At 40.2% G+C, this 17,061-nt stretch overlaps 1 protein-coding gene across 1 annotated transcript in view; it reads left to right on the top strand.

Moving 5' to 3' along the window:
• Positions 1–17,061, top strand: part of PRKG2 (protein kinase cGMP-dependent 2) — a 105,393-nt gene that overhangs the window by 38,017 nt on the left and 50,315 nt on the right. The window contains exons 3-6 of the mRNA XM_087724006.1: positions 997–1,163; positions 6,292–6,405; positions 8,666–8,771; positions 9,610–9,673. Coding sequence (XP_087580132.1) covers positions 997–1,163; positions 6,292–6,405; positions 8,666–8,771; positions 9,610–9,673 — 451 coding nt within the window. The remainder of the gene's footprint in view (positions 1–996; positions 1,164–6,291; positions 6,406–8,665; positions 8,772–9,609; positions 9,674–17,061) is intronic.

Genomic DNA, 17,061 nt, shown 5'->3' with positions numbered 1-17,061 from the left:
AAATGAATTTCCATAGAAATACAGAATGGTGAGAAATTTGCTGGAAAATAACCACTTACTGTACATTCTTTCTGCGCTGTCCTATTTTAAAGTTCGACTACAAGTAGTCCTCGACTTACGTCCACTTAGTGACCCTTTGAAATTACAACGGCACAAGCGTCTTATAAATGGCTGTTTTTCACACACACAATGGTCACGAGGTCAAAATTCGGATGCTTGGCAACTGACTCATGATGGATGCAGTGTCCAGGAGTCATGTGATTTGGATAAGTAAAGTCAATGTGGAAGCCAGACTCACTTAACAACCAAATTGCTAACTTAACAACTGCAGTGATTCCCTTAACAACTGCGGCAAGAAAGGTTGTAAAATGAGGCAAAACTACTCACTTAATAACTGTTTCACTTAGCAACCGAAATTTGGGGCTCAATTGTGGCTGTAAGCCAAGGACTATCTGTACAAGGTGATATGAAAAAAAAATATGAACAGGTAGAACAACTGTAAAATGGTAAAGGTTCCCCTCGCGCACATGTGCTAGTCATTCCCGACTCCAGGGGGCGGTGCTCATCGTTTCAAAGCCGAAGAGCCAGCGATGCCCAAAGATGTCTCCATGGTCATGTGGCTGGCATGACTAAATGCAGAAGGTGCATTGAATGTTATTACCTTCCCACCAAAGGTGGTTCCTATTTTTCTACGTGCATTTTTACATGCTTTCGAACTGCTAGGTTGGCAGAAGCTGGGACAAGTAACGGGAGCTCACTCCGTTACACGGCGCTAGGGATTCGAACCACAGAACTGCCGACCTCTCTGATCGACAAGCTCAGCGTCTTAAATGAAAGTTTTGTGTGTTCCCTCTGAAAAAAAGAAGTTACCTTTATGGGCAGTAGGTGGTGAATATTGTGACAGAGGAATAGATTGGGAATAATGCTATTCATTCATGTGTGTAAATTAATCTGACTTTTCTCTCTTTCTCTGCTCTCTGTTTTGCTGAATGGAAGCGAGAAAAAGCTTATCACAGATGCTCTGAGCAGAAACCAATTTTTGAAAAGGCTGGACCTTCAACAGATCAGAGACATGGTAGAATGTATGTACGGAAGGACATACCAGCAAGGAAACTACATAATCAAACAAGGAGAACCTGGCAACCATTTATTCGTACTGGCAGGTTGGTAACCATTGTCTGTTTAAATAATAAACTCTGAAATTATGCTTCTAAGGCTTAGACTGTTAATAGTGTTGTGGCCCACCAGCAGAGCTGGTGGCAGGCTCAGACAGTGAGGAGGTTGGGGAGAAACATGGGCCAGTCCTGGAGTCTGGGGAAGGCTCTGATGAGTTCTCTGCGTCGGAAACAGAGATGGGGCCAGGGCCATCCAACAGTTATCAGTTGCCGTCGGAGTGGGGCAGAAGAACAGCTGGAGCCTGTTCCCAGTATGCACCTGTGCAGAGCTGCCAGGAGAAGGGAACAGTTAAGGAACAAGGGCCGACTCAGGAGTAAAGGCACAGGTGGATGGTGAATGGCCCCTCCCATAGGGAACAAAGAGGAGTGAAAAGGGAGTGGAGTTTGCAGGAGACAATTTGTTCGTTTAATTAGTGTGGAGATTTGTTTGTGACTCTCAGAGACTCCTTGCCAAGTATTTTCTTGTACAGCCGTTGTGTTTGGAAGACATCGGCCTGGCAGCTCTCCAAGCCTGATAAGGTCTGTGGTTGTCAATTCACCCTTGAAAGACTGTTTGCCGGGACTTTGCTGGATGTGAGTGAGAGGAATTCACATTAGCTTAATAAAAAGTGGTTTTGTCTGTCTGTTTTGAGATTTTGTGAAGCCTAGGTCAGAACAAATACAAGGAAAGCTTTATTGGGATTACATTTGTTCCATCTAGCCCAGAACAGGAATTAATTTGTTTACTTATTTATTGTTTTTAAAATAATCAGAAAAAGAAAAAAAGGTAACACAAAGATGCATATATTTATTTTAAAAAGCTTTAAAGTATGTGACAAATTCAACAGAACATACATACATACATACACACACACATATGTAATTACACTAAACAGTTACAATTCTCTATATAGTTTTCTAAAGTGAAAAATATATGGAAGATAGATGGATGGATGGATGGATGGATGGATGGATGGGAGGGACGGAGGGAGGGAGAGAGAGAATGAGAATGAGAGAGAGAGAGAGAGAGAGAGAGAGAGAGAGAGAGAGAGAGAGATGATACGTAGTTAGGCAGGCAGGCAGATAAATGTTGCTTTTTTAATCTATTGCATTTTACGTAAATGGTATGAGCAATTTCTCAGGACTGGCTTTTTTAAAACAGTTTGGGATTCCAAGTTGGGTCTCAAAAGGCGTTAGTGCAGGTGCATAACTGAGATTTTGCTCTTCTTTTGCTTTCTACCATTATTCTACTCAAGAAATAAATTCGACTTAAAGAAGAATGCCTAGAATTTGAGCAACGGGAAGACATCGCTCTTTCTAAACTCTTCCTGATGTAAAACCCAAACATATAAAAAAACATTTTGCATGTACAGTTTATGAGTCAAGAGGTGTCCTTAAATAACCTTGGCTAATTCTGTCTCTTGGTTTGATCCTGACAAAACTTACACGGCCGCAGTTCTGAAGACATCAATAACTGAATTGAATTAGTTCAAATTAAGCGTTAAAATCAATACTAGGAGAGAAATAGCATTAAGGGCAAATCTGTCCTTTCCTGCTGCCCAAATGTTCATCTCCAATTTCCACTGACGTCTCTTAGTTGCCAGAACAATCGTTTCCTTCTTTAGCAAAATCGGTATTTTTGTGAACAGCATGCTGTGAAACAGTCTGTTTTATTTTTATTTTTTTTTTCATCCTGAAGGAAGCAATTACTCACAATGAAGAAAATACGCCACCAAGTTTAGAGGTTCTCCTACATGTGATACATTCAGCCTTTGGTTGAAGCGAGAAATTAAGTTTAGTCTACAGAAAGAAGGATTGTTAGCAGTAATGCGATCCATTCTTCAACTGCAATAAAAACGAGGAAATGAAAAACCCCTGAGCAGAATTTTGAGAAAGAGATTATAGCTGACTTTCACTATCTTTCTCCCAAATCGTGTTTGAGACTCATGGAGAGGTTTCAACTTTTTAATACGCACGCACGCATACCAGGGGTGGGCTTCAAAAATTTTAGCAAGGGGTTCTCTGCCAGGTTGCTGGGTGGGTGTGGCCATTGTGTCCGTGACCTAGTCGGCGGGTGGGAGATTTTTGCCCTCCCCAGGCTCCGGAAGCTTTCCTTGAGCCTCTGGGAGAACGAAAACGGCATCCCCAGGGTCCGGAGGCCACCTGGAGGCCGGAAGCACAGACCCATTTCCAGAATTTCCAGTAGGCCTGTTTTTCACCCTCCCCGAGCCTCTGCACTTACCTGCATCCAAAACGGGCCGCGTGGGGAGTCCTGGGAGGGGAGAGTGGGATGGGCGGGGCCAGCCAGTAGTGGGATTTGGATGTTCTCTGAACTGCACAGAATCTTAGCTAGAGGTTCTCCCGAACCCCTGCAAACTCCCAGCATCCCACCCCTGATGCATACATACATACATGCACGTATTCTACAAACTAGTTATGGTATGTACAGCTTGTCCTCGATTTACGACAGTTCATTTAGTGACCGTTCAAAGTTACAGCACCGAAAAAAGTGACCATTTTTCACATTTACGACCGTTGCAGCATCCCCTTGGTCAGGCGATTCACATTCAGATGCTTGGCAACTGCTTCATATTTATGACTGTTTCAGTGTCCCGGGTTCACGTGGTCCCCTTTTCAGACCTTCTGACAAACCGAGTCGATGGAGAAGCCAGGTACATTTAACGACCAGGTTGCTAACTTAACCATTGTGGTGTTTCACTTAACAACTTTGGCAAGTTTATGTTTCAGTTTGCCAAAGTTGTTAAGTGAAACACCACAATGGTTAAGTTAGCAACCTGGTCGTTAAAACATAAACTGAGATTCAAAATAGACACACCAACAACAATAGAAAAAGAAAGGGAGAGAGGAGGAGAGAATGAAAGGAAGGCAGGGGAAAGAAGAAAGAGGTAAGGAGAGGAGGATGGAAAGGAGAGAAAGAGGAGGAGAGAGGGTAGGACGGGGAAGAGGAAGAGCAGGAGTAGGAGAAAGGTACGGGAAGAAGGAAGGAGAAGGAGAGGAGGAAGGAAGAAAGTAGAGAAGGGAGAGAGGGTGGAAAGAAAGAGTTAAGGAGAGGAGGATGGAAAGGAGAGAAAGAGGAGGAGAGGGGGTAGGAAGGGGAAGAGGAAGAGCAGGAGTAGGAGAAAGGTACAGGAAGAAGGAAGGGAAAGGAGAGGAGGAAGGAAGAACGTAGAGAAGGGAGAGAGGGTGGAAAGAAAGAGGTAAGGAGAGGAGGATGGAAAGAAGAGAAAGAGGAGGAGAGAGGGTAGGAAGAGGAAGAGGAAGAGCAGGAGTGAGAGAAAGGTAAGGGAAAAAGGAAGGGGAAGGAGAGGAGGAAGGAAGAAAGTAGAGAAGGGAGGAAGGGAGAAAAGAAAGGGAAAATAAGGTGGTGTTACAACAGGAGAAAGGGATGGTAAACAAAGCAACCCAAACTGTATATTATAACCTATTAAATGAAATAATAAATGTATAAGAATGATAAATGTTAAAACACCTGTAACCAAATGACATGCTGTATGTGATGATGGGTGTGTGTGTGTGTGTGGTTTTTTTTGTTGTTTTTTTCATTGTTGTGTGTATGTGTTGTCTATGTATTACAAAATAAAAAAAAATTCTAAAAAAAAACAACTTTGGCAAGAAAGTTGTAAAAGGGGGGCACAATTCACTTAACAAATGTCTCGCAACAGAAAGTTTGGGCTCAGTTGCGGTCATAAGTTGAGGACTCCCTGTGCTTAGAGGAAGAGACTCAGAAGATACCTGACCTAAATGACTTGGTAGGACAGGTAGTTTCATTTATTTATTTCATTTCATTTATTAAATTTATAGGCCGCCCAATCCCGAAGGACTAGTTGTCCTTAGGGAAAGGCAGTTTCACAGATAACCTGAGTCTATGACATCCAGACTCAAACAGTGATGGCACATTTATGGCATGTGTGCCACAGGTGGCATATGGAGCCCTCTGTGGGCATGCGATCCATCGCCCAGATCAGCTCCACCGCGCATGCGTGAGGGCCTCCCACCAGCCAGCGGATTTTCAAATCTCTGCCGCACCTGCGGGAGAAGCACCCACATGCACCAAAGGGGTGGTGGTGAGGGGGGGTTGGGAGAGATCCCATGCATGGGGGAGCGCGAGGAATTTCACTTATAAAGCCCTTCATGGTATTGGACCTGGGTACTTGAGAGACCGCCTGCTGCCAATTACCTCCCAAAGACCCATTAGATCACACAGATTGGGCCTCCTCCGGGTTCCGTCTACCAGCCAATGTCATCTGGCCACTACCCGGGGGAGGGCCTTCTCTGTGGCGGCTCCGGCCCTTTGGAACGAGCTCCCCGCAGAGATTCGGACCCTCACCTCTCTCCAGGCCTTCCGAAAAGCCGTTAAAACCTGGCTGTGTCGATGAGTTCCCTTCCCCTCTCGAATCGTGTGGCTGTTGGTTGCTTTAAATGCCCTGTACTTTTTGTTGTAGTTTTTGTGTTTCCCTTCCCCTCCTTGGGTTTGTGCGCCGCCCTGAGTCCCGCTGGGAATAGGGCGGCATATAAATAAAATGAACCTCGAACCTCGAACCTCGAATTCCCCCTGGACCATTTTTTGTCCCAGGAGGCCTGCTAGGCCCAAAACAGGGTGGGGGGGGGGCAGGGTGTGTGTGTGGGCGGGCAGGCACGCACCCCCACATCCCCACACACTGTTGGCTAACATCATTGGAATAGAATATAGAATTGAACTTGGGATTTTGTAGTTCTGTCTCTCCCACTGAACTTTTAAGTCCTTACTATGATCACGAACGTTTAAGAAGAAAAATCACACACCAAATGTAACACAAGCCCCCTCCTTTAACAACAACCCAAAAAATCTTTTTTTTTAAAAAAAAGAGACACTTGCGTAAACAAGGGAGTAAGCTTATTTGAGCATGCATTTGCATAATTAAATTACTGACAATTTGAAGCTGCGATTAGTTTGTAATTAAATAGGCACTTGCTAAATTTATTCAGTCAAGCTTGTTAACAAAAGTCAAGTTAAAAATGAAAGGCAGATTAATGTTTTTGAAAGAGGTACAAAAACAATAAAAGGAAAGCAGAGTTGAATACACCATTACTTCATTTTGATTTTTTTTTTACTTTGTTTTTGTTTTTTTTCCAACAGAAGGTAGATTGGAGGTTTATCAGCAAAACAAATTTCTGTCATCCATTCCTGTGTGGACAGCTTTTGGAGAACTGGCTATTTTATATAATTGCACAAGGACAGCCTCAGTAAAAGGTGAGTAGGATTGTTGCTGAAAACATAGCAAAAAACAAGAATATAGTCCATAGTTCCATGGTGAGGGTATTTTCCCTGACAGCTGGGATTTTGTGAGGAGATTAAATTCAGAAATTTGTGAATGAAACCTATGTATGATATCATTATTTCTCCTGCCATGTTTCCCAGTTAACAATAGTTGTTGTTGTTAGTTGCGAAGTCATGTCCAACCCATCATGACACCATGGACAACGTTCCTCCAGGCCTTCCTGTCCTCTACCATCCTCTGGAGTCTATTTAAGCTCAGGTTGACTGCTTCAGTGGCTCCATCCAGCCACCTCCTTCTCTGCCGTCCCCTTCTTCTTTTGCCATCCGTCTTTCCCAGCATGAGGCTCTTCTCCAGGGAGTCCTTCCTTCTAATTAGGTGGCCAAAGTATTTGAGGTTCCTCTTCAAGATCTGGCCTTCTAAAGAGCATTCAGGGTTGATCTCCTCTAGGACTGACCGGTTTGATCACCTGGCAGTCCAAGGGACTCGCTGGAGTCTTCTCCAACACCATAGTTCAAAGGCCTCAATTCTTTGGCACTCAGCCTTCCTTATGGTCCAACTTTCACAGCCATACATTGCAACTGGGAAAACCATAACGATAGTAGGGAAATGCACAATTCGAGGACACCCTGAATACTTTCTTATTAGAGATGAGAATGAAGAAATATATGGAATAGAACTGATCAGTTTTTCTACTAAATCCAGTTCCCTGAAAATGTCACATCCACATAGAAAACATTGAAGTTATATGCAAAGTTGTATTCTCCAGATGTTACTAATAACATAAAGTTTTAACAACAACTTTGCATCACCATTGTACCAAAGTACACAAACTTTCAGGTCCCAATCAGTGCATTTCTTTTTTTTTAAATTTTATTCATAAACATTTTGAATACAATGTATCATCAGGGTATGTCATTTCCAAAAAAAACAAACAAAAAAACAAGACAGTAAAATATTACCATATATACTGGTAGCAATAGTAATAACATAACAATGATTTTGCCTGTTTCTTTTTATATTAGCTTATTTATAATTCTGTTAATATATTGGCGTATTTATAATTATAGGCCATCTTTATATTTAGTTCGTACATAGCAATAATCTTTCTTCATCTAATTTCTACTTCTTATCTGTAACCACTCATAGAATCTATTCCATATCAAGTAATATTCTGTGTCATCTTTAACTTTTATTTTTAAAGTCAGCCTTGTCCATCTCAGCGCAATCTAATATTTTCCGAATTACATCTGGTGGAGAATTCTCATTCTTCCAGTATTTTGCAAATATAATCCTTGCTGCTGCCAGTACATCCAAAAACTAAATATGTAACTAAACATCATATCCAACTGAAATACTTCTGGTTTCAGGTCTATACATTGTTTAATCACCTTTTCTAACCAGGTGTATATTTTCTTCCTGTACTTTCTTGCTTTCATACAAGTCCACCAGATATGATAGTAAGTACCTGGGGTCTGATTGCATTTCCAGCATTAGCCAATCAGTGAATTTCTAATGTCATCACAAACTTCCTTTATATACATTTATGCATAAAGACCAGAGGTGGGTTCCTACCAGTTCGCACCTATTCGGTAGAACCGGTTCGTCAAATATACCGAACCGGTTAGAAGAGGTTCTACCAGTGGACCCAGAAAGTAGGCCACACCTATAGAAGAGGTTCCAAACTTTTTTGAAACCCACCACTGGTCCTGCGCCACAAGCATAGCCCAATTTTATCCCAACCATGCTCAGGTTTTCTATGCAAAGTAGAATCTCTAATCTGGACATCCTCATGCATTCTGACATAATATGGCAGAGCAACAAGTATGCAAAAGTACTCAGAATGTTTCTAACGCATATGAATGCAGAGGATGACTACATTCAAAATTAGCTTCTTACACTATTTGATTTATAGATAACTTCGGAAGATATGATATAACAGTTGAATCATTATTCTGAAATGCTTTGGGCAACTACATTTATTTGTCTACAATATTTGTAGGTCAACTTCCCAAGAAAATTGATAGAAGTGGTGAGCAAGGTAAACAAAAAAAAATGTGTGAGTAATGAAGTATGAAGCTCAGTGTTAACACCTGGGAGAGAGAGTGTGAAGATATTCTCAGTGGCACTAAGAACTTTAGTAAACATCATTATTTGAGAAAATGTGTTCTGAATGTACATGGGTATTGTACTGTACGCTAGAATTGTCTGCTTTTCTGTTTTCTCTCTCTCTAGCTGTTACCAGTGTGAAAACATGGGCATTAGACAGAGAGGTTTTCCAAAACATCATGAGGAGAACAGCTCAAACAAGGCATGACCAATATAGAAACTTTCTGAGAAGGTAAACCTGGCATATGTGCATCCTTTTTTTTTTTTTTAATATCCTCAGATAAAAATAAGATATTCCGAGACAAGAATTTGCTGGGCAATATTTTGGTTCTACTTATATAAAATCTTATGATCTCAAAAAAAATAAAAGTAAAGGGAAAGAAAAATGAAATATTTGGGTTGATAATTGGGTGCTGCTACCTGCAAACTCTCTTTTCTGCTTTTAGAAGCTAGATGAATTGCATCTTATTACCAATTCTGAGATCCAGAATCGTCCTTTAGTTACTATAATGAATTCAACACATTGCAGATAAATCTGAATATTCTCGAGTCAAGTTTAGTTCTGAAGTTTTCTATTTGGGTTCTTTACTGCAAATCTAGGGGATGCGGTAATTTCTAACTTCCCCCTTATCAGAGGGAGCCCCCTTGTGGAGCACTGTGATGCCATTACCGTGGCAACTGCACTGCACTGTACAGTAGAAGCCATTTTACGGCAGTACAGTCGAAGCTATTTAAAGGCACAACAGGCTGCATCTTAACAGAACACACACTCTGAGGAGAGTTAGGGGTGTCTTACCCCCACAGTATTTTTCTCCAGAGAGTAAGTCATCTGTGTACCAAGTTTGGTTGAAATTGCTCGAGGCATTCCAGAGTTATGCTGGACGACACACCCACAGAGCCATTTTTCTACATATAGAAGATACCCATAACATGCATAATATTTTAGAGGTATCTAATACTCTACAAGAAAGAGTTGAAGTCAAAATGGTTCAAAGTAAAAGTTGAAAACTGAAAACTAAAACATCGTATACAATTTGAATTCAGTGGATTTCTTCTTTTTTCCCCCCAAGTGTTTCTTTACTGAAGAATTTACCCGAAGACAAACTAACCAAGATTATAGACTGCTTGGAAGTGGTAAGTCTTGGACCCCCAATGAGCTTATTTAATCTTATTTATCTCTTTAGCAAAATCACTCTGGGGTAAAGTCAAATAGAGTTACACATTACAGTATGCGCTGACTAAGCTCCACATTCTGTATTATTTGATCTGGGCTAAATAAGATCATTCAGTAGCATTTTCAATGTGAAGAATCTGGGAGTCCCATTGTGCAGGAAGTTAACCATCCTTGCTTTTCTGAAACTCATACTGAATTTCCCTGGAATATTTTCTAAGCTGCATGGTTCCCCACAGATTTGCTTTAGCAACATGTCGTTTTTGGTGGATAACATGTTCTATCACTGTACTTTATATAAAATAGCCAGATCATGCTGCCTAAAAGGCTGAAATTTATGGGAAATAATCAGTGGTGGGTTTCAAAAATTGTTCGAACCTACTCTGTGGGTGTGGCCTCCTTTGTGGGAGTGGCTTGCTGCCCATGTGACCGGATGGGAGTGGCTTGCTGCCTATGTGACCAGATATGAAGATGCAGACGACACTTGTCAGAACCACCTTAAATTACCTCACACACAGCCCTGGCCTGCATCAGAATAGGATGTAAACTTGTTTCTTAAAAGGCATCTTTGGTTTGCGTTAAAACAACTTCAACACACGCAATGTTCTGATTGCACCACAAACGCAGTAGTCATCCTTACCTTTCACAGAGGCCCTGAGTTTTATAAATATGAGCATGATAGTGTAGAATAATCATATCCAAGGACCAGTGATGGGTTTCAAAAAGTTTTGGAACCTCTTCTGTAGGTGTGGCCTGCTTTCCGGGTCCACTGGTGGAACCTCTTCTAACCGGTTCAGTAGATTTGATGAACCGGTTCTACCGAATAGGTGCGAACTGGTAGGAACCCACCTCTGGAAATAATGTCCCATTGCAAAAGCTTGAGATGATGTTATGCAGGTGGAAAACTCCCCAAATATGTCAAAATGGTCAAATTGAGGGGAGGAGAGGAGAGAAGAGGAGAGGAAAGGAATAGATGGGAAAAGAGAGGAAAAGAAAGGAATAGATGGGAAAGGAGAAGACAGGAAAGGAAGTAAATGGATGGGGAAGGGAATTAAGATACTATAGGAAATCTGTAAATTTAATCCTTTCTTAGGGGAAAGGATACTGCCTAACATTTTAATCTGGAGGTCTATATTTAAGAGCACTTAATATAGCTGATAGAATTATAACACCTACCTGTGAAAATGTGACATGCTGTGATACTTATCTCATATATCACCAAATATCTGCGTTAATGACCCATAGAAGCAACCGTGGCTAGCTTTCAAAAGAAATAGCAGGATCTTCTGTCTGCAATCTTTTACACTTTTGAAATATAATGATTTGTAATGGGGGGGGGGACGACTTCCGAGCTTCCTTATTAATATATCTGATTTCACCCCCTCCCCTCTTTTACTTTTGTTCCTACTTTAATCTGTGCAAATGAACAGTTTCATATTTGAAGGGCTAATTGAAGTTACTCTGGGCAAATTGATTTATTGTTACTCTCTTACATAATCACGGATTTGCATGCTCCAGTAGAACAAAGGGTATAAAAAGAAAGGGGGGAATTTAATTGTAGACAGGAATGCTGCAGAGTCATCTGATGATAATGAAAAGTACAGTCCAAGATATATTAATATTGGATGCCATTTGGGCCCAGCTTTTGTCTGTAAATTCTTCTCCCCCCCTCCTTCCCTCCCTTCTTTCCCAAAGCTGATGTGTTGCCTGCGTGACCTGAATTTTATTCTGGACTAAGTCTTTGGCAACACACTCCTTCCATTTGGCAGGGAAAAACCTAAAGAGACCCACTGTTTACTTTCAATATTATGCAACTGCAACAATAGAATGCCTTCACTGAAATCATCACCGTCTAGCACTAATTGTTTGGAGAGCTGGCCTGACTGCTTCAGCCACAACCTGAGTTGCATCCTATTTTATATACCAGAAAGGTGACTTACACCATTGGCTGTTTTAAGCCCTAAAGGAAAGGTTGTGCTTGACCTACAACCTTTCCTTTAGGGCAGTGTTTCTCAACCTTGGCGACTTTAAGTCCTGTGGACTTCAACTCCCAGAATTCCCCAGCCAGCTGGCTGGGGAATTCTGGGAGTTGAAGTCCAGAGGACTTAAAGTCGCCAAGGTTGAGAAACACTGCTTTAGGGACTGTTTGAAGTTAAGTGGCACTGAAAAAAGTGTTTTATGACCATTTTTCACACTTACGATCATTGCGACGTGTCCCCCCCTCCAGTCACATGATCAAAGTTTGGACGCTTGATAACTGGCATATATTTATGACAGTTGCAATATCATGCGATCCCCTTTTGTAACCTTCTAAGAAGCAAAGAGGGACGCGGTGGCTCAGGGGCTAAGATGCTGAGCTTGTCGATCAGTAAGGTCGGCAGTTCGAATCCCTAGCGCCGCGTAACAGAGTGAGCTCCCGTGACTTGTCCCAGCTTCTGCCAACCTAGCAGTTCGAAAGCACGTAAAAAATGCAATGGGAACCACCTTTGGTGGGAAGGTAACAGCGTTCCGTGCGCCTTCAGCATTTAGTCATGCTGGCCACATGACCATGGAGATGTCTTTGGACAGCACTGGCTGTTTGGCTTTGAAACGGAGATGAGCACCGCCCCCTAGAATCAGGAATGACTAGCACATATTTGTGAAGGGAACCTTTACCTTAAGAAGCAAAGTCAATGGGGAAGGCAGATTCACTTTGCACCCATGTTACTAACTTAACAACTGAAGTGTGATTCACTTAACAACTGTGGCAAGAAAAGGTTGTGAAATAGGGCTCACTCTGTTACACAGCGCTAGGGATTCGAACTGCCAAACTGCTGACCTTTCTTGTATGTATGTATGTATGTATGTATGTATGTATGTATGTATGTATGTATATACATACATACATACTTACACACACACACACACACACACACACACACACACACACACACATGTTATATTTGTGCTGATAAATAAATAAAGGGAGACTTATTTATCAGCACAAATATAACAAATGTAACAAAAAAGGCAACAGTAAAAAATATTGGGTTTCTGTCTGGATGGTCTCTTGTGACGAGCCGAAGGACAGAGAATGGAAGTAGTGATCTTCCTCCCATATTTGGGCATACCGGGGGCTGTGACTTTTATATATATATATATATATATATATATATATATATATATATATATATATATATATATATATATATATATATATATATATATATATATATATATATACTTTATATATATATATATATATATATATGTGTGTGTGTGTGTGTGTGTGTAGGTAGTATATATATATATATATATATATATATATATATATATATATATATATATATATATATATATATATATATATATAGTATATATAGTATATATATAGTATATATATATAGTATATATATATAGGTTCGATTCCCAGCAAGGGTATGGCTAGCTGATGAGAGCTAAATAGCTTGAAATAGATCTATACTAGTCTCCCTTTATTTATTTATCAGCACAAATATAACATATATATATATATATATATATATATATATATATATATATATATATATATATATATATATATATATATATATATATATATATATATATATATTTAAATATATATATATTTAAAACCACATATAAAAAAACTTTCCTCAATTTCGTCAAGCATGTCATTTGGTTACAAACTTTTGTGCATCAGTTTTTACAATTAAAAATAAGATCACTGGTTATCCATCAAACATAACTAAATACATCCTTATCATTGAGCATTATGTGTTCAAGTTACCGCTAATATTAATCATCCATAGAGTATACAATGCTTATAGTGTAGCATATTCGAATGCAGAAATAGTTTCCCATTGCTAACCCAAGTAGTTATTGAACATTTCAATTCATATATGTATCAATTTTTCATTACATCATCATTAGTCCATTTAACATATAAAAATCTTACCAGTATAACATGGTCGATGCTTACAATTATACATAGGATTCAAATCATCCCATTCTTGTGCATTGAATACATTATTGTCCTTTGTGTATCATATGATCAAACACTCTATTTCATAGCAAAAAGAAACCCAAAACTCTCATAACAATGAGTATAACTTTCTGGTAGTACATTAATAAACAATTTCATTTCCAAGTTTTTTTATCCAATCATTGGTAAAACAAATCCCATGCCTTATAAAATTGCTCATCCTCCTGTTCTCTAATTTCAAATGTAAGTCTACTCATTTCGACTGCCGACCTTTCTGATCAATAAACTCAGCGTCTTAGCCACTGAGTCACCGCATCATATTTATTTATTATATATGTGTATTATCAACACATATCCAAAAAATGATAGGTATTAATGCTGGGATCTCCATATTGACTTTTGACTCAGTGGTTTTGGTTGCACATCTACCTGAGAGATCCTCTGTCTCCAAATAGTGAGACAATGGAATATATGTAATATATAAAACTGCAGCCTCCGTTAAGGATATATTAGGAATTTCTAGCCTTTTTCCCCTCCTCCCTTTTCTTTTTCTCAGTCCTGTCTTTACTCAAGGAGGACATTATTTCTATAAGAATGCGGTAATATTCCCGGAGCCCACAACGTTAGCTTTTTATTCCTCTTTACAAAAGAATGCTTTTGTCTGTTCTTCAGAAATAATCTAATATTGCTCTTCGTGAGGAATTTCTTCTCTATGATAGGTTAATTAGATCGCAAGATGAATGATAAGAGAAGATAAACAGCTGGCATTTCTCCAGCTATAAAGGGAGCCCAAGAAGAGAATGCTTTATGCATTTCAGCAACCATCTCAGAAATTTCATTTAAACTAGTTTGAGCAACTTGATCCAGGATACAATTGGAAACTTCTATCTTCTTTCGTAAACCTATGAAACAAAATGAATTTAATCTGGCAATATATTCTTTAATTTAAACTTTATTAGACTCTCTGTTTTTCTAAAGGAATCACGTTACTGGCATATGATGTGATAGCAGTGTTCCAATATCTAAGAAGTGGTGGTGGTGGGGGGGGGGGGGGGTTCAAGCTATTCTCCAAAGCACCTGAAGGCAGGATAAGAAGCAATGGATGGAAATTAATGAAAGAGGGAACCAACCTAGAATTAAGGAGAAATTTCCTGACAGTTAGAACAATTAATCAGTGGAATGACTTGCCTTCAGGAGTTGTAGGTGTGCCAACAAATGGAGGTTTTTAAGAATAACAAGAGGTTGGACAGTCATTTGTCTAAAATGGTATATAGGCTTTCCTACATAAGCAGGGGGTTGAACTAGAAGACCTCCAAGTTCTCCTCCAACTCTGTTATTCTGTCACTTTGTTATTCTGTTAAATTCATCTTCGATAGTCCAGCATATTTACCCCAATGAACTCATTTGTGTCTCTTTACTTCCAATACCTAAGTCTTCCCCTCCTGAAGAGTCATGTCATGCATTTATAATTCTTCAGCTTTATGATGGACAGCTGTACTGCTCTAGAACTTAGAATAGAATAGAATAACAGAGTTGGAAGGGACCTTGGAGGTCTTCTAGTCCAACCCCCTGCTCAGGCAGGAAATCCTACACCACAAATGGTTATCCAACCTCTTCTTCAAAACTTCCAGTGTTGGAGCATTCACAACTTCTGGAGGCAAGTTGTTCCACTGATTAATTGTTCTAACTGTCAGGAAATTTCCCCTGAGTTCTAAGTTGCTTCTCTCCTTGATTAGTTTCCACCCATTGCTTCTTGTCCAGCCTTCAGATGCTTTGGAGAATAGCTTGATTCCCTGTTCTTTGTGGCAGCCCTTGAGATATTGGAAGACTGCTCTGATGTCTCCCCTAGTCCTTCTTTTCCTTACACTAGACATACCCAGTTCCTGCAACCGTTCTTCATATGTTTTGACCAGTGGTGGGTTTCAAAAATTGTTCGAACCTACTCTATGGGTGTGGCCTCCTTTGTAGGAGTGGCTTGCCGCCCATGTGACTGGATGGGAGTGGCTTACCGCCCATGTGATTGGATATGGAGATGCCGACGACACTTGTCAGAACCACCTTAAATTACCTCACACACAGCACTGGCATGCATAAGAATATGATGTAAACTTGTTTTTTAAAAGGCATCTTTGGTTTGCGTTAAAACAACTTCAACACACGCAATGTTCTGATTGCTCCACAAACGCAGTAGTCATCCTTCCCTTTCACAGAGGCACTGAGTTTTATAAATATGAGCATGATAGTGTAGAATAATCATATCCAAGGACCAGGGGTGGGTTTCAAAAATTTTTGGAACCTCTTCTGTAGGTGTGGCCTGCTTTCCGGGTCCACTGGTGGAACCTCTTCTAACCGGTTCGGTAGATTTGACGAACCGGTTCTACCGAATAGGTGCGAACTGGTAGGAACCCACCTCTGGTTTTGACCTTCAGTCCCCTAATCACCATGAACATGTTTGCAACCTCTGACATTAACCTTCTTAATTGTATTATTCAGTATTATTAGCATTATAACTATAGTCTTTCCAAAATTGGCACTGTTTATAGGGCATTCTTAGACATATAGAATTCCCCACTTAGAAAGCCTCTTATTTAAGGCCCAGAGATAGGAACTACCAAGACTATATTTATAAGGCCCAATTCACAGAAACTAATCAGTTTTGATTTTGTGTTTCCTGCATCTCATAGAGTTAAGGAACCATTTCCAGTTCACCTTTATGGCTTTGGGGCCTTATGTCAGGCCTATTTAAAAGTTATGTATGTTTGTTTGTTTGTATGCATGTATATGTATGTATGTTTGAAGCCTGAATAATCAATGGAATCCTCCAAATTCCATCCGCCGGCCAATGCCGACTGGCGACTACCCGGAGGAGAGCCTTCTCTGTGGCTGCTCCGACCCTCTGGAACGAACTCCCTGTGGAGATTCACCACCCTTCAGGCCTTCCGCAAAGCCCTTAAAACGTGGCTGTTCCGACAGGCCTGGGGCTAAAGAGCTGTTGCCCCCGTCTCGAATGGTATGACTGTTGTGTGTTTTAAATTATGCATTGTTATGTGTCGTTTTTTAATTTTTTGTCTGTATCCCCCTTCCCTGGTTTGAGTTGTGAGCCGCCCTGAGTCCCCTTCGGGGGAAAAGGGCAGCATATAAATATAATAAACAAACAAACAAACAAACAACAATACTTTTTTGATTTATTGGCCCATCTTAATGATTTCAATGGTTTTACACTGACTAAAACTGAGCAGTTGAGCAAAGGAAGCACAAGACTGTGGGATGATTTTGTGCAAATAGTCATGCCACTTTCTTTAATAGATTTATTTGGATTATCAATTAGCTTTAAACCACTTTCAGTCATTTAAAAAGACATTCATGTTTAATTGATCAGCGTGTTCA

This window comes from Thamnophis sirtalis, unplaced genomic scaffold (genome assembly GCF_051295495.1).
Source record: "Thamnophis sirtalis isolate CommonGarterSnake01/CBP01778 unplaced genomic scaffold, rThaSir2_p1.2 scaffold_10, whole genome shotgun sequence".
Classification (NCBI taxonomy): domain Eukaryota; kingdom Metazoa; phylum Chordata; class Lepidosauria; order Squamata; family Natricidae; genus Thamnophis; species Thamnophis sirtalis.
Note: the sequence above shows the minus strand (reverse complement) of the source record. Positions and strands in the feature narration are given on the sequence as shown.